Raw genomic sequence first — 23,238 nt, 5'->3', positions numbered from 1 at the left:
GAACATATGGGGTCAGCAGGTCTGTCAGATAGGATGGGGATGGGCAGTACAAAGCCTTGTAAACATATAACAATACCTTGAAGTTAATCCTAAATTTGACTGGGAGCCAGTGTAAATCTGCGAGGATGGGTGTGATGTGCATGCGTCTGTCGGTGTTGGTTAAAAATCTGGCCGCGACATTTTGAACCTTCTGCAGTTTGCTTAAGGCTGAAGCATTAATCCCAATCAGGACAGACTTTGCGTAATCCAGATGTGAAGTAATAAAAGCATGAATGACTGACTCAAGATCCGGGCGTTTGAGGATTGACTTAAGACGAGTGATGCGGCGGAGTTGGAAAAAGCAGGACTTGACAGTAGCGTTGACTTGTGAAGACATTGAAAGGTCAGAGTCCAGTTTCACACCTAGGCTAGCAGCACATGATTTGAGATTGAGTGGGAGAGTTGAGACATCTAAAGCACCATTCATGTTAGTGGGGCTAAAAAGTATGGCATCTGATTTGCTGTCATTTAACCGTAGGCAGTTTTGAGAAAGCCAGGATCTGACCTGGGAGAGGCATTCTGACATTATAGAAAATGGGTGCTGTTGGTTGATTTGAAGGTAGATCTAGCAATCATCTGCATAAAAGTGATAGTTAACCCCGAGACTTGCTAAAATCTTACAAAGTGGTAGCATGTAAATTGAAAAGAGGAGAGGACCCAGGATGGAGCCCTGGGGTACTCCCCATGGAAGTGGGACATTGGGAGAAGAGCAGTCTCCAACATGAACACTAAAACACCGACCATTAAGGTACGACTTAAACCATTCGAGGGCAGTACCGGTCACACCCACCCAAAATTCAAGTCTGTGAAGTAGGATGGTGTGGTCTACAGTGTTGAATGCTGCAGTCAAGTCGAGTAAAAGTAACAGCACCTGGGAGCCAGAGTCAGTCAGAATCAAGATGTCATTGAGTACCCTAATGTGTGCAGATTCTGTGCTGTAATTACGTCTAAACCTGACTGGAATGGGTCAAGAAGCCCATTGTCATCTAGGTGAGAAGTAAGCTGCTTGAGAGCCAGTTTCTCAACTGCTTTTGAGATGTTTTCCTGTTATGTGTTTCGTGTGCTGTATGTTTGATCTTGGAATAGTTATGTTGAAACTATATTTTGTTGTACCGAGATGCTGGTTCAATGACAAATACAGCTATCCACGTGGACGTACCTGCGAAGCTAATGATGAGTGCAGGTTCTGACAAAGTCAGAGGAAACCACCTCTCTGTCTGAGCTCATGAACCAGCTTCACCCGCTGAAGCAGCAGGATGTAAAACGTTAGGATCCCAGATGAGAGCGAGTTTGAAGAGATTGCCTTTAGGCAGCATGCACCATGCAAACGTTTAGTTTTCTGAGCATAGAGCTGCTTCATAATAGCAGTCACCGAGCTGCTTACATTTTCACAGATATAAAACATTGTCTTTTTGTCTCTTTGTATTTACTTTCTATTGCTTATACTTAAAGAAGCTATATTTAAAACAGGAGAAACTTTGAGAATTTACATTTCAATGCCTGTTTGAGTTATTAATTTTGCGAGTTTAAAATAAACCTTTTATTAATCCAAAACAGTTATATGTTTGATGACATGTTATTTTTTTATTTTAGCACATTCATTGAGCAGTTACATTTGTTGTATTCTTTCAAATTTCACAACATTGCAACAACAATGCTCAAATGGAGTAGGCTGAAGCAAAGAAGCTTTGTGCACCTACCCCACATTACAATATTAGACTATTTACAATATTAGACTTTTAGACAGTAAATGTTTTGTTAATGAACCTTTCATGCATATTTTGTTATTCAATTTTATATTTTGTACTGTTCTTTTATATAACAACACATAGTCAGAATAAAACCAAGAAGCTTTTCCATCACATATTCTCAACATATTTCTCAATAACAGCCATCTTATATTGTCTTGTAAACAGTAGTAGACTAGCAGGACTCTGTAAGTTGTCATCTAAGCCGTTCCAAATCATGTTCAAAATGAATCTAAATTTAAAATATTTTTACAAACCTCTCTAGCCTGTTGATCTAAAGTAAAAACCATCCCGTTTCATCAGAACTCTGTTAATCTTACATCATTATGGCTTCAGAAATGTGAATATTATGAAACATGAAAATTCTGTTTGGAAGTTTAACACCACTCATAAACCCTGGATTACAGCAGGAGTCTAATAAAAAGAGTTTCAGAGATTTATTCTCTCTGTTCTGTAACTGTTCATCTGTGACTTTTGAGCAGTAAAAACATTAATATTAAAGCAGCATCCTGGTGTTTTCCCTTTTCATGAATGATGTATAATTACTCTTAAATCCATAAATGTGATGGTCTAACCTGCACTATGATATTATGTAGGCAGTAAATAATTTTGTTTTCTTAGCCCCCCCCCCCCCACCTGTTCCATAGAGACCCATGTAATTAGAGTTGAGTGCTGTTTAGCATTAGCCAATAGCGTTAGACGTACGCGTACGTACAGCTGTCAATCACAGAGTGTGCTCGAGTTTGAGCACAAACCTAGACTGGTCCAGAGTCTGCGTTGGTCTTGAAACAAATAAATGAATAAACAGCATAACACGTGCGTTCACCAATGAGAGGCGCTGCTTTGGTATTAATCACGGAAGTAGGGAGAGGGGCTTATGGTGCGATACATGTTTTCCGCCTGTAGATGGTGTCCTCTGAAAGAAAACATCCAGATATCTGCATTAAACTTGTTTTTTTGTATGGGAATCATGGTGGAGGGAACAAGAAGAAGAAAGTTTGCATGTTTTGAATTGGCTTCTTAGAAAAAGCCCTCTGGTCTCAGGCAAGAGTAGACGGGGCAAAACAAGTCCCGACAAAACCTGCTGCCTCCTCAGAGCTCTAAAAAGCTTACACAACATTAACCACCGTTATCGCGTTTTAGGATGGTGATCTTCACTGTGTCACAAAAATAGGAAGAGTCAGAATCTGGTGCTAAAGTTCATTTATGTCAGTAATCCAACCTAAAAGGTGAAACTAATCTATGAGACGGACTCATTCCATGCTAATCCAGATGTCTCAGCCTTTATTTGTTATAACTGTGATGGTTCAGGCTTACAGCTGATGAAAACCCCACATTCTAAACCTCAGATCAGAATATTGTGAAAAGGGTCAATAATCTAGACTCAAAGTGTCACACTCTGATCAGCTGATGAATCCAGAACACCTGCAGAGGGTTCCTGAGCCTTTAGATGGTCTCTCAGTCTGAGCTGGATTACTGACATAACTGGACTTTTACACCAGATTCACCTGTATGATCAAAGGAGTCAAAGGCTAATTTAATGATATAGCATTAGCTGCCTAATAGAGCTGCTCAATTCATCAAAAATGTATTGTTCTCAGTACGTCTGACTCTAACCAATATCGTTTCCCCATGTCAATAAATTTGATAACAAAAACATGAAAGGATGTGTGAAGGGTTGGCGACGTTCATGTCTGTTAAAGAAGCTTTACCACCTCGAGTCATGTGACGTCACTCAACGTAATACATGTGACAGCCCCATCTAGTGGACAACTTCTGCTTCTGCGCATACCCGTAGTCACCGTCCATTTACCGTTATCGAGGTGAAATCCTCAATATATGGTGATATTGATTTTAGGCCGTATCGCCCAGCCCTACTGCATACTAATAACAGGCGCTATCTAATGCTAGCCATGGACAAGCCTCATGAATTCACAGCGAAGACATATTCACAGAGCAAAGCCACAGATCATAATCAATGAAATGGTTCAGCTTCACTTCCTTTCCTGCACAAATTCACACAGCAGTGATCAGGCTGAGAGTCGCATCTAAACCGGTTTGGGCAGAAACGGTCCCTCAACATCCGCTGTTCTCAGCCTTCCTGTCAGAACATTGTAACAGGTTCACTCTGGGTGACTGGGCTTTTCATGTCCTGATAGTCAGAAGCTACATGGCATCGCCTCATGACTGGTGTTCCACCAGGATGTGTCCTGAGCCAAGCACCCTTCTTTCCACTTCATTGTTCTACAGGATAGCCTGGTATGGAAACGGGTCTGAGGCTGACAAGAAGGTGCTTCAGAGAAGTTAGATTTGCATAGAACATAATGACAGATCTAGCACAAGAGCTAATCCTCCTCCTTCCTTCAGGTGGAAACCAGGCTGAGGAACGGCTCCTTCCTTGAGGCCATGAGGCTCATGACCTCTGACCTTCAAGCCCGATTTTAGATATTTTTACAATTGTTATGTAATTAGTTCATTTGCTAGTCTGAGTGTCACATCTGTTTCTATGATGTTTAAATATGCAAGAGAACAGCAACTAAACTACTGAGTTCCATGATCTCTTAATTTGATATCCTTCTTTTGTGAAGAAGGCATCAAGGCACTCTAGAAACACCAGCAGCCCCAGGACCACGTCCTAAAGCCGATCCAGCAGAGGGATCGGTGCTCTCAGGACCGATCCCTGATTAGCAGCAGGCAGGTGTGGGTGCGACAGCTGCACAGGGAGGAGAAGAGTTTTGGTGGATGGTCTGATGTCGAGACTCACAGTCTAGCCTCAGATACCTAAACATCCCCCCAGAGGAACTCCTCCAGCCACCCAACGACAGGTTGAACAATGCCTTCTCCAGCATGACGGAGCTCTGGACCACCAACCGGGAAGAGGGAGCCATGCACTCGCCACATGGTCAGTGACGCATATTACGGCCAGGCTGGTGTTAGAACATTTTGGAGATGGGAAACTGGCGGCAGAGCTGGTGAGATGGTGACATTTTGAAGATGCGCGCACACACACACACACACACACACACACACACACACACACACACACTACAGCAGATTTTACTGGTTAGCAGCATGAATGTGTAAAAGTGAGGGAAAGCAGCCTGACCTGTCACAGAGGAGGTTCATGGCACCGAAGGAGTCACAGGAGCAGGGCAGGCAGCCGCTGGTGCCATTGGTGAAGAACTCCCCCTCACACTCGTCACACTGCAGACCGCTGTAGCCCGACACACACAAACACTGACCGGTCCTCGGGTCACACTCCTCTGGGTTCTGAATCCCCTCGCTGCCGCTGCTGCAGTTGCACGAGGGCTCTGAGGTGTGTGTGTGGGGGGGAGAAACAGGTCACACACAAATAAAATAATCAGATCCTCAGCCGAAGCAGAACCTTGAGAAGGGTTCAGATTACAGCTGCACCATATGTCAAGAGATTATCAGGGGGTCAAATGGGCCCACCGCAGTATACACCAGGTGGGGAAATGGGCGGGGCCATGGATTGGTCCCTGTGGAACACCTTTAAGTTACAAAAAGAGGAGTGAAAATGCTCTGATTGAATACTCTGTGCTGTTTAGTGAGATTATTTAGAAACCACGAGAGAGAGAATTACCCAATCTGCTACATTGGTCGATGAGACAAATGGGATTAACTCTATAAAAACTGCACCTGAGTCTGAAATGATGTGATTTAAGGCTCTGAGAGTTGAAATTGTAGGCTGTAAGCCCGCTCTGACACCTGACTCAATCAGTGTTCAGAGGGCTGATCATCAGCACGACTGGAAAGCTAAAAATCTGGTTTTTATTCCGTCTGTGAACTCACCATCACTAGTTTACACTAAAAACAGACAGCCATTTTTACTTTTAGAGTCAGAACGTTCAGGTTCTGCCCCCAGAACCAGAACCTCTGGTCTGACATCACAAAATGAAGTTCTGCTTCTAGCTCAGTTAAAAATCATTCAATCCTGTTTCTGATCAAAGTAAACAAATAAGAACACTGTGATGTTCTAGTGCGGTTCTGATGGAATCTCAGACCTCTACAGCTAGACGCTGGAACTCTGCTATAAAACTTTGAGCCTTGGGTCTGGATTTGACATCACTGCAGACGGGTTAGGCACCAGAACCCCAAGACCCACACAGACACACACCTCAAAAACGGGTTCTTCTGACACCGGCACCGGCATTCTAGCAAGATTTTATTGGTGAAAATGACATTTATTAAATCGCACCAACACCCCCAGCTGTATGATGGAAACTCTGTATAAAAGTTATAAATCTGGATGCGTGTAGGAGCTGGGGTTCGGGGTCCGGCCTAGGCAAGGGGGGTCCTAGAGGAAAAGGGTTTGGGAGCCACTGCCGTGAGGGTTCGGCCTGACCTGAAACCAGTCCTGGACTGGAGTTCTCTGGTTCTGGTGTAGGTCCAGACACTTCTGGGAAAAGCTCCGTGAACAGCCTCAGTTAGGAGAATAAGAGATTTGTTCGCCTCGGTGAGACGGGCTGACCCTTCTGTTTACATGACATCATCATGCGAGTTCTGTTTACATCAGAACCACGGTTTTCTCCTCATTTAATTCCCCTTTAACCTCAGAACCAAGTGGTTCTGGACCAGGATTTAGTGGGAAGACGTCCGGTTGGCTCTGGTTCAGTAAGGTGTGAATCCGGGTCAGAAACCTGATCCTGCAGCACCAGATCATCAGAACCCTGAGGTGTGAGTGAGGAGTAAACAACTAGGTCCTGGTTCTGGCCTACTGGTCAGACGGCCTGGTTCTGAGCCCCTCCACCCCACCCCAATAACACTGAGGCCTGGTCCAGAAGGCCCAGATGAATCTGCACATAACATGTCTTGTTAAATGAGTCCAGATTTCTGAACCGAGCCACATTTACTTTCTGTTGGTTTGTTTAGGTCTCTGCGGTAGAACCCACACCAGGACCTCCAGGAACCCGGCACCAACCATGAGACCAGCCATGAGCAACATCATAAGCAGATTTTCTGCGGATCGGTTCTGACCTCTCACACTGACCGAGCCCGGTTCTGATCACTCACCCGGACCTATTTCCGCTGAGGTGACAGCAGGGTTCGGTTCTGAAGCCCAGGCGTCGTTGTCTGAGCGCTGGGAGGAGACCATGGACATCAGCGTCTGCAGCATCTTCTCAGGAGCCAGAACCGTCTGGGCCTCAGTGGACCGTTTCCGAGTGCTGCTTAGTCCGGAACCCGGACCAGCCACTGGTTCCCTTATGGCTGAGATTAACCCGGTTTCAGGGGAAACGGTTCCGGTTCTGATCGCGGGGCTTCTAGAGGCCTTCGGGTCGGATGAAACAACAGCAGCCGTCAGATGGAGTCCGGGTCCGGGATCGAGGGAGGACCTGGTTCCGGGTGGAGGGGTCTGGATGCCTCCCCGGGAGTCTGAGCCGAACCAGGCATCGGGGCTGACGGGGGGCGCAGCGTCCGAACGTCCGATGATGTATCCGAACAGAACACAGAACAGAACCGATGACCTGCGCATCATTAAGGATGTTGTGCTCATGTTCGGTTTCAGGTCTCCATGTAGGCCCCGGTACCGGTCTCTGTCAGACCTCCTCCGCCATCGGTCGGTTAACGCTACAGCTCGGTTCCTCCTGATCCAGATGGAGACTCAACCTACCGTCCGACCGGAGACTGGCAGGTCCAGCAGCCTATCAGATGCCGCGCGCATCGCCTAAATGCTCTCTGATTGGACATAACTCAACATGTTGACAACAATCCTGCTCAGGTAGAACCTCAGCGCTTGTTCTGCTTTCATCTTACTGGTTCTTTACGCATTTCATGTTGAAAAGGGTTTGATTAAAAAAAAAAGGTCAGAAAGCCTAACGCTGTAAGTGTTGGGTTCATGTGGAATAAATGCATGAACCGTTCTGTGTTTTAAGCTGTTTGATGTGAGTCTGTGTGCAGGTGTTTAGTGTGATTATATGTGCAGGTGTTTAGTGTGATTATGTGTGCAGGTGTTTAGTGTGATTGTGTGTGCAGGTGTTTAGTGTGACTATGTGTACAGGTGTTTAGTGTGACTATGTGTACAGTTGTTTAGTGTGATTGTGTGTGCAGGTGTTTAGTGTGACTATGTGTACAGGTGTTTAGTGTGACTATGTGTGCAGGTGTTTAGTGTGATTGTGTGTGCAGGTGTTTAGTGTGACTATGTGTACAGGTGTTTAGTGTGATTGTGTGTGCAGGTGTTTAGTGTGACTATGTGTGCAGGTGTTTAGTGTGATTGTGTGTGCAGGTGTTCAGTGTGACTATGTGTGCAGGTGTTTAGTGTGATTGTGTGTGCAGGTGTTCAGTGTGACTATGTGTGCAGGTGTTTAGTGTGATTATGTGTACAGGTGTTTAGTGTGACTATGTGTGCAGGTGTTTAGTGTGATTGTGTGTGCAGGTGTTTAGTGTGACTGTGTGTGCAGGTGTTTAGTGTGACTATGTGTGCAGGTGTTTAGTGTGACTATGTGTGCAGGTGTTTAAGAGTGAGTCTGTGTGCAGGTGTTTAGTGTGATTCTGTGTGCAGGTGTTTAGTGTGACTATGTGTGCAGGTGTTTAGTGTGATTCTGTGCACAGGTGTTTAGTGTGACTATGTGTGCAGGTGTTTAATGTGATTCTTTAAGCAGGTGTTTGGTGTGATTCTGTGTCACTGGTGTGTGTTAGATGATGAGCTGTTCACTCTGCAGGGTAGGAGTCCTCATCTGTACCTCCTCCATGTGCAAACTTGTCCCAGTTATTCATTCCTGAAGGCTGTTGGTCTGGTTTCCTGTTACGACTCATTCAGTAACACAACTCTAAAGGTTTCAGGCTGGTTTAATCCAAATCAGCTCTAAAATTCAGCTCTTCCTTATTTTTTCTGTCATGAAGCAAAAGATTTGTTGACAGATTTAATGGGTTGCTCCTCCCACTGTCTTAGGATCTCTATAAAATACTCCTGGGTCTTGCTGGCTGGCTGGCTTCTTGGACACCCATGGGCTCACAGATTATAAACAAAGACTATGTCCTCTTCAGCTTTATTCAAAGGAAAAACACTAACAATCCCCTAGTTGGCTTAGGAGGAGCTCTGTTTCAGTGTGACCGTGTTTGTCACACATTAGACATTAGACTGTTTGGGATTATCTCACTGTAAATTGTTGTACCTTTAAGGTAATCCCCAAACCAGACTTGGAGTGTAGGAGTTTATTAAAATAGCTTGATTAGAGACCTTAAATACACACCAACACACTCATCCAGGTACAAGGCACTGCATAACCAGTACTACTGTTACTCCATCATAATGATGGTTCTTTTTATGAAATACTCGATAAGACTAAAAGGTACAAGCAATTCATTTAAAAGTGTTCATGTGGAAGGGGAGGAGGGTTCTGAGTTTAGTTTATGTTATTGCAGTTGGGCCAAAGTAGCATTCCTTCCTCTGAATTCCTCATCTCAGACAGTGTAATGGGAGCCACTCAAACGCAGAGTCTAGGATGTAAGAGCTATAGAGCTTTAAAGCAACACAATTTTGTTTTCTACACATACAAATATGATTAAAGATTAAGTATGTGAATTATGTATTGATTTTATGAATAATTATAAACACATTTAAGTGTATAAATTATCATACTGAGCAGAAACGCAATTTATTTAATTACATTATATTTTATTTTATTGTTCCTCTTTTACCATGTACCTCTTGTTCTCTTCTGTTTTTGTCTGTTTTCATCTTTTGTCATCTTGTTGCAGTCCCATACACAGCCACTAGGGGCGGTAAAGAAGAGTAAACGTGATGCGGCGCCGGAAGTCGAACATAAACAACCATTAACGGCATAATGGCGCCGCTGGATTTAGATAAATATGCGGAGATTGCTAAGCAGTGCAAATATCTCCCAGAAAATGATCTCAAGGTAAATGTGACGTTTGCAAACTTTGTTTCGTTGGAACCTCATCATCACTGGACTGTTTCTGTGTGTCGTTTCCTACTGGAGCACACTGAGTAGGTAGCGTTAGCATCTGCTAGCTGTTGTGTTGGACCGTAAGTTAGAGCTGTGAAGTTTCTGCGTCTGTTCTTCCTGAAAGAGAATAAACCCGAACAGTGTCAGTAGGACGTGTTCTAAGCCACTAAAAGCTGTGATGATTATATTTTATGATCAGTTTGCAGTTTTGAGGGAAACGAACGCTACGGATTTATATCTGGACCAAATTAATCAGATTTCTGGTCCTACTTCAACTCTGGTGACGCAGTTATGTGGATCGGAAGGGTTTAGAGCACACAAAAACAAGAATGGGTTTGTAGGTAAGCTGTTGCTGAAGAACCGACTTCACCCAGCTCATGTTCGTTGTAGCCACCTTTGGTCAGCCCAGCTTCACACCTGAGTTAATGAACCTGTAATACAAACAAACCCTTTTAAACACAATTTGTGGTTTTTGGAGGATTAAAACGGAAATAATTAGAATCTCATCCAATCAGTTTCTAGCTGTGTACTGACACCAGAGCAGCTATACACTAAAGGCTTTAGTGTAAGGTTTTTATAACTTAACTATAACCTCTAATAGTTTTTCAGTTTGTATTTTCAGTTTTGGCGTAGCGTGTGTGTCGTGGGGCTATAACAAGGTGCTGAGAGCGACTTCTGGTCCCAGCGTTAACCCTAAACTCTGTCTGTTGTCGCGTCCAGAGGTTGTGTGATTATGTGTGTGATCTTCTGCTGGAGGAGTCCAACGTTCAGCCCGTTTCCACCCCTGTGACGGTGTGTGGAGACATTCATGGACAGGTACCTCAAATGTTCTCGCTAGTTAATTTTGTTATTGTGAAGGTTAATGTTTTTCTTTTGTTCTGCACTAAATATTTAATCTGCTTCTGTTTTAGTTTTATGATCTTTGTGAGCTGTTCCGAACCGGCGGCCAGGTCCCAGACACAAACTACATCTTCATGGTTTGTGTCTCTCTCTGTCTAAGTAGGAGGTTTCTTCTGTGACCGTCTGTAACAAACATCCGTCCTCTACAGGGTGACTTTGTGGACCGAGGGTATTACAGTTTGGAGACATTCACATATTTGCTGGTGCTGAAAGCCAAATGGCCAGACCGCATCACACTGCTGCGTGGAAACCACGAGAGCAGGCAGATCACACAAGTGTATGGTTTTTATGGTAAGATGAGATGGAAGATGTTGAGCAGCTGCTGCAGATGTTTGGGTCCCAGCTGTAATATGACCATGTCTTATAGATGAATGCCAGACCAAATATGGGAACGCCAACGCCTGGCGGTACTGCACCAAAGTTTTTGATATGTTAACAGTTGCAGCTGTAAGTAGAGATGTTTTCTTCTACATTGCTGGTGTTTTGTGTTTTACTGAAATAGGGTTGTCATGGTAACCGGTGTAGCGGTAAACCCCGGTAAAAAAGTTGACAATAATAATAACTGTCTTGTTTTTAAAAAAAAATAGTATCTCGGTGGGTTTACCGTGGCAGCGGTGTAGGCGCGGTGACCCTTACCAGCCACCGTATCATGTGGTGAAGTTGCCAGGGCACGTGCGCACTTACAACCAAAACTTTCTTGAAGCTAAAGCTGAAATAATGGCCAAAGGAGGAGATGGCAGCGCTCAGGACATTTATTATCCCTCAAATAAGACAACGTTGGAAGTATGGGCATCTTTTGGATATTTGAAGAATGCAGAGGGACAGTTGATAGAAGACGGCTATCCTGTTTGCAGCACGTGCAGAAAAAGTGTCTGTGAAAGGCAGCAACGCTTCAAATCTCATGACACATCTGCGTGACCATCACCCACAACTCTACAGTCAACGCAAGGCAAGTTAGCGTTTTAGCTTAAATGTGTGATTCGAGGATTTGGGTTGAGGGAGAATGCAACGAGTCGCTATATAAAGCAGCCGCAGCGCAGCTACCTGCATATAAACCGTGTCGCGGACACCCCCATGTTGAAATGACGCTATGCATTACGGGGCTCCCAGGGGCAGATGAGAGTTGGTCTCTCTCAGAGAATAATTATGAATTTAACAATGATTACTGCCTGATGACATTTTCCCACATCTGCAAAGCTCACTGGAAGGACACAAACCGAGGACAATATTTTCCTGATATAGGCTTTATTACCCAAGTAAGGGTAAAAAAGTATCTGATTAGAAGGCTACTTGAGTACTGAGTATCATCTGGTCTAATATTTTTAAAATGATGACATCAAACAGACATAAAATAAGAAGTTATGGGCAAATATTGGTATTTTAAAGACTAAAGGGGAAAAATGTAAACAAATAAACAACATAATTACAAAATAACACATTTTAGACAAAATTTAGACACAAACTGAGGACAATATTTCCTGGCATACAGGGTTTATTTAATTATGTGAAAATGTAGCATGTTTAAAAAAAAAATACCGCGATAATACTGAAAACCGTGGTAATTTTGGTCACAATAACCGTGAGATTAAATTTTCACACCGTGACAACCCTACTCTGAAATAAAAAATGGCCCATGATGAGATCGTGTTGTTGTGGCGGTGCCGGCCACTTCTTGTTGCCATGTCTAAGTGATGCCAGGTATCAGAGTGTAGATTGTGTCTGTCAAGGCAAAGTTTACCTGAAAGGCAACACTTTGAACTTACTGGTTGATTTAATCCCTGACTACGACATGAGCCGTGTGTGAGTGTGTGTGTGTGTGTGTGTGTGTGTGTGTGTGTGTGTGTGTGTGTGTGTGTGTGTGTGTGTGTGTGTGTGTGTGTGTGTGTGTGTGTGTGTGTGTGTGTGTGTGTGTGTGTGTGTGTGTGTGTGTGTGTGTGTGTGTGTGTGTGTGTGTGTGTGTGTGTGTGTGTGTGTGTCAGCTAATGGACGAACAGATCCTGTGCGTCCATGGTGGCCTGTCTCCAGACATCAAGACTCTGGACCAGATTAGAACTATTGAGCGGAACCAGGAGATTCCCCACAAAGGAGCGTTCTGTGACCTGGTGTGGTCGGACCCTGAGGATGTGGACACCTGGGCCATCAGTCCCAGAGGAGCCGGGTGGCTTTTTGGTGCAAAGGTCACAAACGAGGTAGGTGGGCGGTTTCAGGGTGCTGAGGTGACCTGCTTTCTGTCTGAACACAACAGTAAAAATGATCTAACCGGTGGAGACCTGCGCATCGGAACAAATAACTGATGTAAACTACTGATGAAGTCAAAACCCAAGAATTACAAACACAAGTTCGATGAACAGGTCCGCCTCCAACCAGTGAACAAACGTTATTCACATCAACCTGAGACCCAAATTCATATTTTTGGTGTCATTTAAAAGAACAAAACTATTCTAGCCATTACAGATTAGTCGACTCAGAAACGTGAATAAAACAAATAGAATTACATTTTGACACACTTCAAATAAAAAAGAAAGATTTTAAAAATTTAGGTCAATATCAAGTGTCTCTAAATATTAAACAAAGGTCTGAGTTGAAGAGGATAAAGTATTATTGTGCAAGAAGTGAATGTGCACCCATGTGGACGGTGGCTCGTAGGAGGCTAAAGATGCTGTTGATGCTGATGGGAGTCATCATGAAACCCCTGAAAATGTTCAATCCTAGTTATCCTAACTAGCCTAGCACTCTTCATGCTTCCAGTGTCTAGACCAATCAAAAAGCTTGAATCTCAATGATATTCATGACCTGCGAGCATCTCACCTCTGATTGGCTAACAGCAACACAACTCTCCTGCTGCCTCTCTTCTTTTTGGGGTAATCAATACAATGTTGATGTTTTACCTCCACAAATAACACGAACCTGAATAAGTTTGCTACGTTGTGGAGTTGCTAATGCTAATGGTTAGCTTCTGCTAGCTGAGATGTGGGCTGTGTCTAAATTCAGGTGTTGCATGCTCATGAGTACCCATCCTCATTGGTCTCAGGAGAACGTGTTCTTCCCTGACCGGTTAGACCGAATGGTAACGGCTGTGAATTTGGACAGTCTGGCCTTAAATAATAGTCCCGCCCCTACTTCAGCAGATGTTGTCCTGTCGCCTAGCAACGGCTACCGCACTAAGAAGCTGCAGAAATGGACCTCGCACATGTTTTAAAATTTTTCCTTGTTTTGTTACTGTTTGAAGAGCGACAGCAGATGTACCACCGGTGTGCTGAGAAATTCTGTCCCCCTAGAATATTATGTTTCCCTTAATAACTTAATAACTATAAAAACAATTATTTCCTAATTCACAGGACTTAATTTCCATTATGGGAGGACTAAACAACCTCAGATGAAAGATGTTTAAACTGAGCGAGATTACATCCTTTTACTTTTAAAAATGACAAACTTGCTGGAAAAGAGTGAACAACAATGTTTTTATTGTACTTTTTTATTGTTTTTAGGAGGAAATTTAAATAAAAACACATCACAAGCATGACATTATTACATTACATAATTTTCCCATGAAAGTATCACAAATGGTGTGAAGATAGCCTGAAGTGCAGCCTGCTGACATGGGGGAATAGATTTCAGGGGAACAGAATTTCTCACAACATTGGTCCTGCAGTGCATCTCAGGATTTATAGAGGTGGGGAGACTACACCGCACCTGTTCTTAAAATCAGAGAAACAAGAACAGATTTCAAGACCGCATTCTGACCACTCTTTGAATTTGGACAGTCTTCGTCACGGCGCTGTGATGTCACTGGTCCTAAAATCCAACCTCATGAGTCCAGGATTTGGACACAGCTGTGCTCTACTCTCTCTTTCCCGTGGGCAGCCTCAAGACAGGTGGGCGGAGTCATGAATACAGATATCCCCTGTGACGTAAAAGAGACAGTCTTTAATCTTTCTGTAGCTAATGCAGGCACCAGGGGCTCATGGGGCTGAAGACTATTTCACGTTCAGCATGCGTGTGCAGCTCAGAGTGACGATGGTATTTCAGAAGGAACGAGTGTTACACGGTTTCCATGGGAACGGGACCTTCAAAAGAAATGAGATGTAACTTTTCTGACTGACACAATGGCCACCCAAGAGTGCCTCCACATGGTTGCACCATTCTCCTCTGATTCCTGTCACTGTGCATAGACACTGGTAAGCAACGTAAGACCAGTGGCTGGGTCCAGTTCCAGAACTGCAGAGTTCTGGTCCTGAGACCCAGCAAGCTTCCAGCCTAGAGCGGCAACACTTCAGATAATTCTGTTATCAAAAGGCTGTGTGAGGTTCTGCTCATTGATCATGTGATCCACAGGAACAGCCCAACATCAGTACATTCTTCTGGCTGTCTCAGATCAGAACTGGGTTCTTGCAGAGCCAGTCGGTGGGTAACACGATGAGCTCCTGGTTCTGATCCTTTTGTGTGTTTCTGTGCAGTTTGTTCACATCAACAACCTGAAACTGATCTGCCGGGCTCATCAGCTGGTCCACGAAGGCTACAAGTTCATGTTCGATGAGAAGCTTGTCACGGTGTGGTCGGCTCCTAACTACTGCTACCGCTGTGGCAACATTGCCTCCATCATGGTCTTTAAAGATGCTAGCACACGGGAGCCGAAGCTCTTCAGGGCGGTGCCGGACTCTGAAAGAGTCATACCTCCCCGAACTACAACACCTTACTTCCTGTGAACCTCCACGGCTACAGACGCTTTGACACGTCTGACTTCTTGTAAATTACATTTAGTGTCTTTATGGTGGATTTCTTGGTGCCAGCTGTCTGTTTTAACTCTCGCCCGTGTATTTGGCGCCATCATTCAGCAGCTTAAATCCGGCTGAGATGTTACAGCGAAGGAAGGAGCGCTCCGCTGGACTCAGATCCTCTGATCCTTGTAAAGTGTTCATATTTATAAACCTCCATCCTCCTTCAGGGTAAAGATCACTGCTAAGCAGGTTGCACTTGCAGTATTGTATAGATTGTTCCTTTTTATTTTGTTATGGTGATATAGTCAGCTGAATGTAAGATAAATGCACTGCACAAATAAAAATGTATATTGTCCTCAGCTCTCTGCGACAGTCTCCTTCTGTCATCTTCTCCAGGAACAGTGACGTTCTACCTGACTACATGTTAACCGCTCTTATGAATGAAGTTTAAGTTGTCATTTAGACATTTAGAAAAGCTAAAGTAAACGGGACTTCAGGGCTAAAATTACCTTTAAAACTCATCTTTAGACTGCTGATGGCGGAACACCAGAAAAGACTTGTTTATAGTTACCTGGTCAGTTTGAAAACCTCTTCGAGGCGGTGTGTGGAAGTGATTAAACTAATGGATTTATTCTAAATTGAGTCTTCAGAGTTTATCAATGGCCTACTGAAAGTAAATGCTAAAAGCTCTTAGATCCAAGCTAAAAGCACTGAACTAAGTTATATTAAGTATGTTGGAATTTCATGTAAGTATCAAAGTAGGTTTATAACAACCAAACTAACTCCAACTGTGGCCAGAGGTCCTGAAACCAATCCAAGAGATGAGCTCTGGACCTCAGGGACCTGCTGGGGGTGTAGGGACTAAGAAGATCACCAGTGTAAGATGGTGCTTGTCCATGTAAGGCCCTATAGACCAGAACCAGGATCTTGAAATGAACCCTGAAGGTGACTGGCAGCCAGTGAAGCTGGAGGAGAAGCGGGGTGATGTGGGTGTGTTTGGAGGACTTGGTCAGAAGCCGAGCACAGGCATTCTGAATCACCTGTAGACGGTTCAGGGAGGTTCTGCTCAGACACGTGAAAAGAGACTTACAGTAGTCTAAGCGTGAGGAGATGAAGGAGTGGAGAACTGTCTCAAGTTCAGAGCGGGACAGAATGGGACTCAGCTTAGCAATGTTCCTGAGATGGAAGAAGGAAGAGCGAAGAGAACTGACATGAGAATCCAGGGTGAGAGCTGGGTCAAAGGTCACACCAAGATTCCTGACAGAAGGTTTGGTGTGAGAAGCAAGCTGACCAAGAGAGTCTCTGACTTTGGGAACCAGCTTGTCTGGGACACAGATGAGGATCTCAGTCTTATCTTCAGTCAGCTGAAGAAAGCTCCCACCATCCAGGTTTTGATAGAGTCTAAGCAGGTGTGTAACAGCTGCAGCTTAGACATCTCATGGGGCTTAAAGGAGATGTACAGTTGGATGTCATCTGCATAAAGATGGTATGATATTCCTTTGAAGGAGCTCAGGATGTGCTGAAGAGGAAGCAGATAGTCCTCTATGGAATTCTGGTCTATCGCCCACCTGGATCTACTTCATCTTTCCTGTCTGACTTTCAGGATCTCCTATCTTCAACTATTAAACTAGACAGGATGATCATTGTTGGAGACTTCAACATCCATGCTGAGGATCTATCTAACTGCTCTACCAGGGAGTTCCTAAACATGATGAACTCTTTTAACTTCTCTCAACACGTGTCTGGTCCCACTCACAGAGCAGGCCACACCCTGGATCTGGTCTTTTCCTACGGACTTCTTGTTGATAAGCTGCAGATACATGATGTTGTGTTCAGTGACCATAAGTCAGTTTCTTTTCATATTAACCTAAATTCTGAATCTCTTTTACCAGACTCTGCCAAGCAACGACGTATTATCAACAGTTCTACCATTTTAAATTTCTCCTCCCTCTTTGACTTTGTACCTCCTTCCTCTGATGACGTAGAGCTCCTTACCAACTCATTTAATGATCACTGCCTCGAAATTCTAGATCAGGTCGCCCCTTACAAAACCAGCCGCAGTTCCAGTGCCTCCAGCTCACCCTGGCTGAACAACCAGATTCTTGAACTTAGACGCTCCTATAGAAAAGCAGAACAACGGTGGAAGAGGACAGGTCTGGTTGTTCATCGCGAATATTTTAAAGAACTTCTTGAGTCATATAACGAAGCTGTAGAAAATGCCAGGTCTTCTTTCTTCAGCAACCTCATATGCCAAAATAAGAACAATCCTAAGGTCTTGTTTGATACCATCTCCAGCATCGTGTCTTCTCCTCCGCAGCAGGCTCGGCTATCTTCAGCTGATGACTGTAACACCTTTCTCCACCTTTTTGCAAACAAGGTGTTGAATCTGAGAACCAGCATTCCACCAGCTCCCCCCCCCCTCCCCCCCAAGGAGGGGAGGCCCCTCAGTGCTCCGAGTCTTTCACCTCCTTCTCCCCAATTACACTAAATGACTTAGCCTCAATAATCAGTCAGATGAAACTCTCATCATGCTCATCAGATATCTTAACTCCCTCTGTTTTAGTCGGGTCCCTTGGCGCTATCAGTCCATCTCTGTTGACTATGGTCAACAGCTCACTGAGCTAAGGCTGCGTTCCATCTTACTTTAAAAATGCAGTAGTGACTCCTCTCTTAAAGAAACCCAACTTTGACGCCAGCTCCGCCAGTAACTTTAGGCCCATTTCTAAGCTACCTTTCATCAGCAAAGTACTTGAGAAGGTTGTTGAAACCCAACTCAGATCCTGGTTTTCTAAGTCAAAGATCTCTGACCCCTTCCAATCTGGCTTTCTGAAGCAGCACTCAACTGAGACTGCTCTAGTAAGGGTGCATAATGACCTCCTAATGGCTGCTGATGCAGGGAAATGCTCTGTCATGGTCCTGCTTGACCTCAGTGCAGCTTTTGACACTGTAGACCACAACGTTCTACTAAACAGGTTAAATGCCCTGGCTGGGATTTCAGGTTCAGCTCTAGACTGGCTCTCTTCCTATCTCACTAACAGAACATTCAGAGAGAAGTCCGAAACCTTCTCCTCAGACACTGCCTCTCTAACAAGCGGGGTTCCACAAGATTCAGTTCTAGGGCCTCTACTATTCGCATTCTATTTTCTTCCTCTAGCTGGCATCATTCAGTCTTTCCCAGACATCTCCTACCACATCTACGCTGACAATATACAGCTCTATATGTCTTTTATGCCACACCAGTTGGACAGGCTGGCCACACTTGTACTCTGCCTGACCCAGATCAGTAACTGGCTGTCCAGCAACTTTCTTGTTCTCAACACCAACAAGACAGAGACCCTGATCGCTGCACCCCCGGAAATTCAGCCAAAAATCGAGCAAGAAATTGCCTCTTTTTGCCCATCAGCCAAGGCCAACATTAGAAACCTGGGAGGTAATTTTGATCCGGTTTTAAGTTTAGACTCACACATCAAAACCATCTCCCGCTCTTGTTTCTTCCAACTGAGAAACATTTCAAAAGTCCGTAAACTGCAGATCTGGAAAAAATCATCCATGCCTTTGTGTCATCACGCTTAGACTACTGTAACGCTCTTTTTACTGGTCTCAGCAAAACCTCCCTCTCACGCCTTCAAGCCATCCAAAATGCAGCAGCCAGACTCCTAACCAAATCCAGCAGACGAGCTCACATCACCCCAGTTTTACAGTCCCTCCACTGACTCCCGGCAGAATATAGAATACAGTTTAAAGTTTTAGTGCTGACCTATAGAGCTCTTAACAACCAGGCTCCAAGCTACTTACTGTATCTGAGCTTTTATCCCCACACACCACTTCACGGAACCTCCGATCCACATCTGAAAACCTCCTGGCTGTTCCTCGAACCAGACTAAAAACCAAAGGGGACAGGGCCTTTCAGTCTATTGCCCCCAGACTTTGGAACAGTCTGCCTTCAAATCTCCATCTCTTGACATCAGTAGAGGTCTTCAAAAACATCTTAAAACTCACCTTTTCATCCAGGCTTTCCCCCGCTAAATATTCTAAAAGATGGCTTTGTTCTTGTTCACACCTTGACTTTGTTTTTACTCCTGATTTTGGTTACTATTGTTGTCACTGCTATTGTTTTTATGATGTTTTTATTGGTTTGCGGTATTTGCCCTGATTTTACTCATGTTGTACAGTGCTTTGCGATTTATATCTGTGAAAGGCGCTATATAAATTAACTTTACTTACTTACTTACTTACAATAAACCATCTAACATCCATCCAACAATCCATCCGTCATTTCATTCATCCAACCATTCATCCATCCCATATCAAGTCTGAACATATGTTAATTTATCAGTTTCAGATATCAGCAAATGTTTCTAAATTCACATTTCAGCCAATTGTAAAAATGTACCCGTTAAACTATTCTCATTCAAATGCCAGCTGTTTAACATTTCAAAATTTGAGTTTTTAATCAATGTTCAAAGATTAAAGTTGTCTGCTGTTTAGCATTTTTTATCCATTCTTCACCTATATTCTGAGCTTTATTACACTTGTTGGTTATTTTTGCTTCTAAATCGATAAATACATTCAGCTCATTTTGACAGTTTAGCTTAGTTTCAGCTTCACTTCAGCCACTCAGCAGCTTCAGCAATCAGTTTCTGACATCAGCATATGATGCTAATTTTACAGTTCAGCTAAATGTAAAAATTGAACTGTTAAACTTGTCCTACTGAAATAACAGTTGTTTAGACATTTTAGCTGTCCAGCTTTTTAAACAATGTTCACAGATTTCAGTTTTCCGCTGTTTTGGATTAGTTTTCTTGATTCTTCCCTTACTTTTTGTGCTTTTTTTGCTTGTTGGTGCTTTTTGCATTCACATTTTTCACTACATTCAGCTCATTTGCCGATTTAGCTTAGTTTCAGGTTCTTTTCAGCTATTCAGCAGCTTCAGTAATCAGTTACCAAATTTAGCATGAGCTGCTAATTTCACTGTTCAGCTAAATGTAAAAATTAAACTGTTAAACTAGTCCTACTGAAATAACATGTGTTTAGACATTTTAGCTGTCCAGATTTTTATACAATGTTCACAGATTTCAGTTTTTTGCTTTTTAGGATTATTTTTCTCCATTCTTCACTTACTTTTTGTGCTTTATTGGCTCATTAGTGATTTTTGCTTCTACATCTTTCTACACATTCATCTCATTTTGACAGTTTTGTGTACTTTCAGCTTCAGTTCAGCTATTAAGCTGAGCATTGAAACAGCATTTCTGCAAGAAATGCAATTTATCTAGTTTGGACAGTGTTTTATAAACTTTAGACAGTAGTTTGGGGGGTTTGAGATTATAGAAGTCTAATATCCTTGATGGTGTATGTAATTCTACTTTATTGAGCTTAAAGTTTTTGTTTAACTACAGATTTAATTTGGTGGTATTCTAAAAAGTTATTCTTATCTATCCCATATTGGGAGACTATTCTGTTAAATGGGATAAATTCCAATCCTTCATATATGTGTTCCAGGTATAGGATTCCTTTATTTTTCCAGTCCGGAAGGTTCATCATTTTGTTATTTTGCAAAATAGCAGGATTATTACAGTGTCATCAGAGTTTACAGTGTTGGACCTATTGAAATTTAAAAAAAAACTTTTAAAATCCTAAAAAAAATCAGAGAAGTCTCTCTCTCTCTCTCTCTCTCTCTCTCTCTCTCTCTCTCTCTCTCTCTCTCTCTCTCTCTCTCTCTCTCTCTCTCTCTATATATATATATATATATATATATATATATATATATATATATAATTTTATTTTTTAAGTAAAGGCTGTAGTATGTAGAATAGCTAATAATTGACCAGCAGGAATGATTTTGTGTCAACAGAGTTTACAGTGTAGGAGCTATTGAAATATATTACTTTTAAAGAAATCACCCAACTCAGAGAAGTACAAAAATAAATAAAGAAAAGGTGCAGATTGTAGATAAGGTAATGTAATTAGGTGCCGTCCTTTTGGTGTCACTAACATTTTCAATGTAGGAAATATAGATAATTATAAGGTATAAAAAACAACAAGCAAACAAGTCATTTTTCTTCATCCAGTGATAATGTGGTGTGTGATGTTGGTGTCACTACATTTTAAAATGGAGCAGATAAATATCAAAGTTGACATCTTCGAAAATAAAATAAAAAACAAAAACATTATGTGTTACTGGAATAAAATAATCACTGTAATGTGAACAGCATGTGTGTAGTGTTAAATTTAATGAATTAGGGGACACTGCAGTGTACAGGGGTGGTGCTGATTCTGGTTAGTCTTTTTTCTGACTGTCCCTGAGCGCTCGCGACAGGTTCGGTCGTAGTCTCATAGAGCACACTTTAGCTCGTCGGGAGTTGAGCACGTTCATTTATTTTAATTTTAATACGAGGTTGTAGCTTGTTCACTACCTTGCCACGAGTCCAGAGAGGTATTTTATGTTTTGAAGTATTATTCTGTTCAGAAGGTGTTGAGCCGCAAAAGTCGAATCTGTGAATATCTTGCTAACTTTAGTTAGTGAGTTAGTAGAGTCCACTATGGATTTCTAGCATAAAAGTGGCTTCTTTGCGGACCTTCTGGACATCAGATCACCCTCAAAATACAATTAGTGATTTCTAACCCAGGTACAGCTAGAAACATTCTCTTTGTTGCTGTCGTTCCTTTTTCTGCCAGGAGGGGGCAGATGTTTCCACGTCTCTCAGGTCTCCTGCCCAATGAGCAGACGTTACGTCCTTACGTAATCGATCATCTGTGTTGAGTTGGTGACGTGTAGTTGTTAGCTTGGCAGACGGTACGGAATCATTGAGTTCTAATTCTCTACACCGACTCCAGACAACGAGCTTTTGAATGTGGACGGAACCGTTCAGTCTCCCATGAAGTTAGACGTTAACTGACTAACGTTCACGGTAAGGAGACGCCGAGTCCAGCGAAGCGAGCTAACGGCCGCTGACCTGACTCATTGTTATGACTACCAGAGCTAGCTAGCTGGTCAAACTGTTTTATCAGCTTTTATTTACCACTCGGTTAACAATCTTTAGCGGTCCTACTAATGAAAGTTATATGTGTCAGAAATGAGTTTTACACACATACATATATTTGTTTCTTCACATTGGATCAACGGTAGTTTCTGGGTTTGGAGGACATAAACACGTCTTTCTGCTGCTGGTGGTGCTGCTGGTGAGGAGACAACCAGGGGACCGACCTGCTCGGTCCAGCCGTTCAACGCGGAGCCGTACTGTTTACTGTGGGATAATTTATGGTAATGTTGTGAGCCTTTCTTTTGTTGTCTTCTTTTCCCAGATGTAGCAGAATGCAAACAACCAAACCGGACCCTCTGAAGACCCTTTACAGAACCGGACGGTTCTGCGTCAGTCCTCAGAATCTGGATCCGTGAGATCCATGCGTCACCTGCAGAATCTGCCCATTGCACCCAGAAAGACACGCTGAGACGAGCATCATGTTCGCCAAGTTAAAGAAGAAGATAGCAGAAGAGGCGGCCACGGCACCTCGGAGCGGCGTGAGGATCCCCAGGACCATCAGCAAGGAGTCCATCACCTCCGTAGGCGCAGACTCAGGGGATGACTTCGTAAGTGCTCTGATTTCACCCGACTGGGAACGCCTCATTACTGTGGAAAATAAAATCAGAGTATGAATGAGTAATCTGGGAGCAAAACCACGTTTTTAACATCTCTACATACAGTTAAATAATTGTGTTGTGAACCACGATAAACAAACCGATTAGAGACTGTTTCCAAGAAGAAAGACAACTTTTATTTACATCACAGCCAACTCTGAACAGGCTGTTGAATGCAGAGATCCTAAAGGGGAAAAAAAGCAATAAAAACACGACTATGCAAAAATAAGGTAAATAAAACCTGTTAAAGACACAAAAATCAGATTTTA

At 43.1% G+C, this 23,238-nt stretch overlaps 3 protein-coding genes across 10 annotated transcripts in view; 2 read left to right on the top strand and 1 right to left on the bottom strand.

The window, feature by feature from the left end:
- Nucleotides 1–7,302, bottom strand: part of LOC107393461 (multiple epidermal growth factor-like domains protein 9) — a 37,261-nt gene extending 29,959 nt beyond the window's left edge. The window contains exons 1-2 of one of the 2 annotated variants that reach the window (XM_015971825.3): nt 6,822–7,302; nt 4,894–5,098 (exon numbers count right to left, since the gene is read on the bottom strand). In XM_015971825.3, the coding sequence (XP_015827311.3) occupies nt 4,894–5,098; nt 6,822–7,302 (686 nt within the window). The remainder of the gene's footprint in view (nt 1–4,893; nt 5,099–6,821) is intronic. The other variant, XM_054731185.2, reaches the window with a different exon arrangement.
- An 86-nt stretch (nt 7,303–7,388) lies between these two features.
- Nucleotides 7,389–15,692, top strand: LOC107393462 (serine/threonine-protein phosphatase 6 catalytic subunit). 4 transcript variants are annotated; one of them, XM_054731187.2, is made up of 7 exons: nt 7,389–7,527; nt 10,436–10,531; nt 10,627–10,692; nt 10,765–10,906; nt 10,983–11,062; nt 12,595–12,804; nt 15,073–15,692. In XM_054731187.2, the coding sequence occupies exons 3-7, from the start codon at nt 10,690–10,692 to the stop codon at nt 15,319–15,321; spliced, it is 684 nt and encodes a 227-aa protein (XP_054587162.1). In that variant the 5' UTR covers nt 7,389–7,527; nt 10,436–10,531; nt 10,627–10,689; the 3' UTR covers nt 15,322–15,692. The 4 variants fall into 4 exon arrangements, with proteins under 4 accessions (XP_054587162.1, XP_015827312.1, XP_070402438.1 ...); XM_015971826.3 differs by lacking the exon at nt 7,389–7,527 and adding an exon at nt 9,512–9,667; XM_070546337.1 differs by lacking the exon at nt 7,389–7,527 and adding an exon at nt 9,541–9,667 and having other exon boundaries at nt 10,338–10,531.
- A 6,391-nt stretch (nt 15,693–22,083) lies between these two features.
- golga1 (golgin A1) overlaps nt 22,084–23,238 on the top strand; it is a 31,617-nt gene continuing 30,462 nt past the window's right edge. For all 4 annotated transcript variants that reach the window (XM_015971824.3, XM_054731180.2, XM_054731181.2 and 1 more), the window contains exons 1-2: nt 22,084–22,241; nt 22,636–22,921. In XM_015971824.3, coding sequence (XP_015827310.3) covers nt 22,793–22,921 — 129 coding nt within the window. In that variant the 5' untranslated portion in view covers nt 22,084–22,241; nt 22,636–22,792. The remainder of the gene's footprint in view (nt 22,242–22,635; nt 22,922–23,238) is intronic.

This window comes from Nothobranchius furzeri, chromosome 17 (assembly GCF_043380555.1).
Source record: "Nothobranchius furzeri strain GRZ-AD chromosome 17, NfurGRZ-RIMD1, whole genome shotgun sequence".
Taxonomy (NCBI): domain Eukaryota; kingdom Metazoa; phylum Chordata; class Actinopteri; order Cyprinodontiformes; family Nothobranchiidae; genus Nothobranchius; species Nothobranchius furzeri.
This window is presented reverse-complemented; position numbering and strand designations above follow the sequence as displayed.

Excerpts from the sequence above, each read along its gene's own strand:
- LOC107393462 (XM_015971826.3), top strand. The coding sequence starts at position 9,593 with ATGGCGCCGCTGGATTTAGATAAATATGCGGAGATTGCTAAGCAGTGC. Across the intron at positions 10,693-10,764 it reads ACACAAACTACATCTTCATG|GGTGACTTTGTGGACCGAGG; the intron begins GTTTGTGTCTCT and ends CGTCCTCTACAG. Across the intron at positions 12,805-15,072 it reads GTGCAAAGGTCACAAACGAG|TTTGTTCACATCAACAACCT; the intron begins GTAGGTGGGCGG and ends GTTTCTGTGCAG.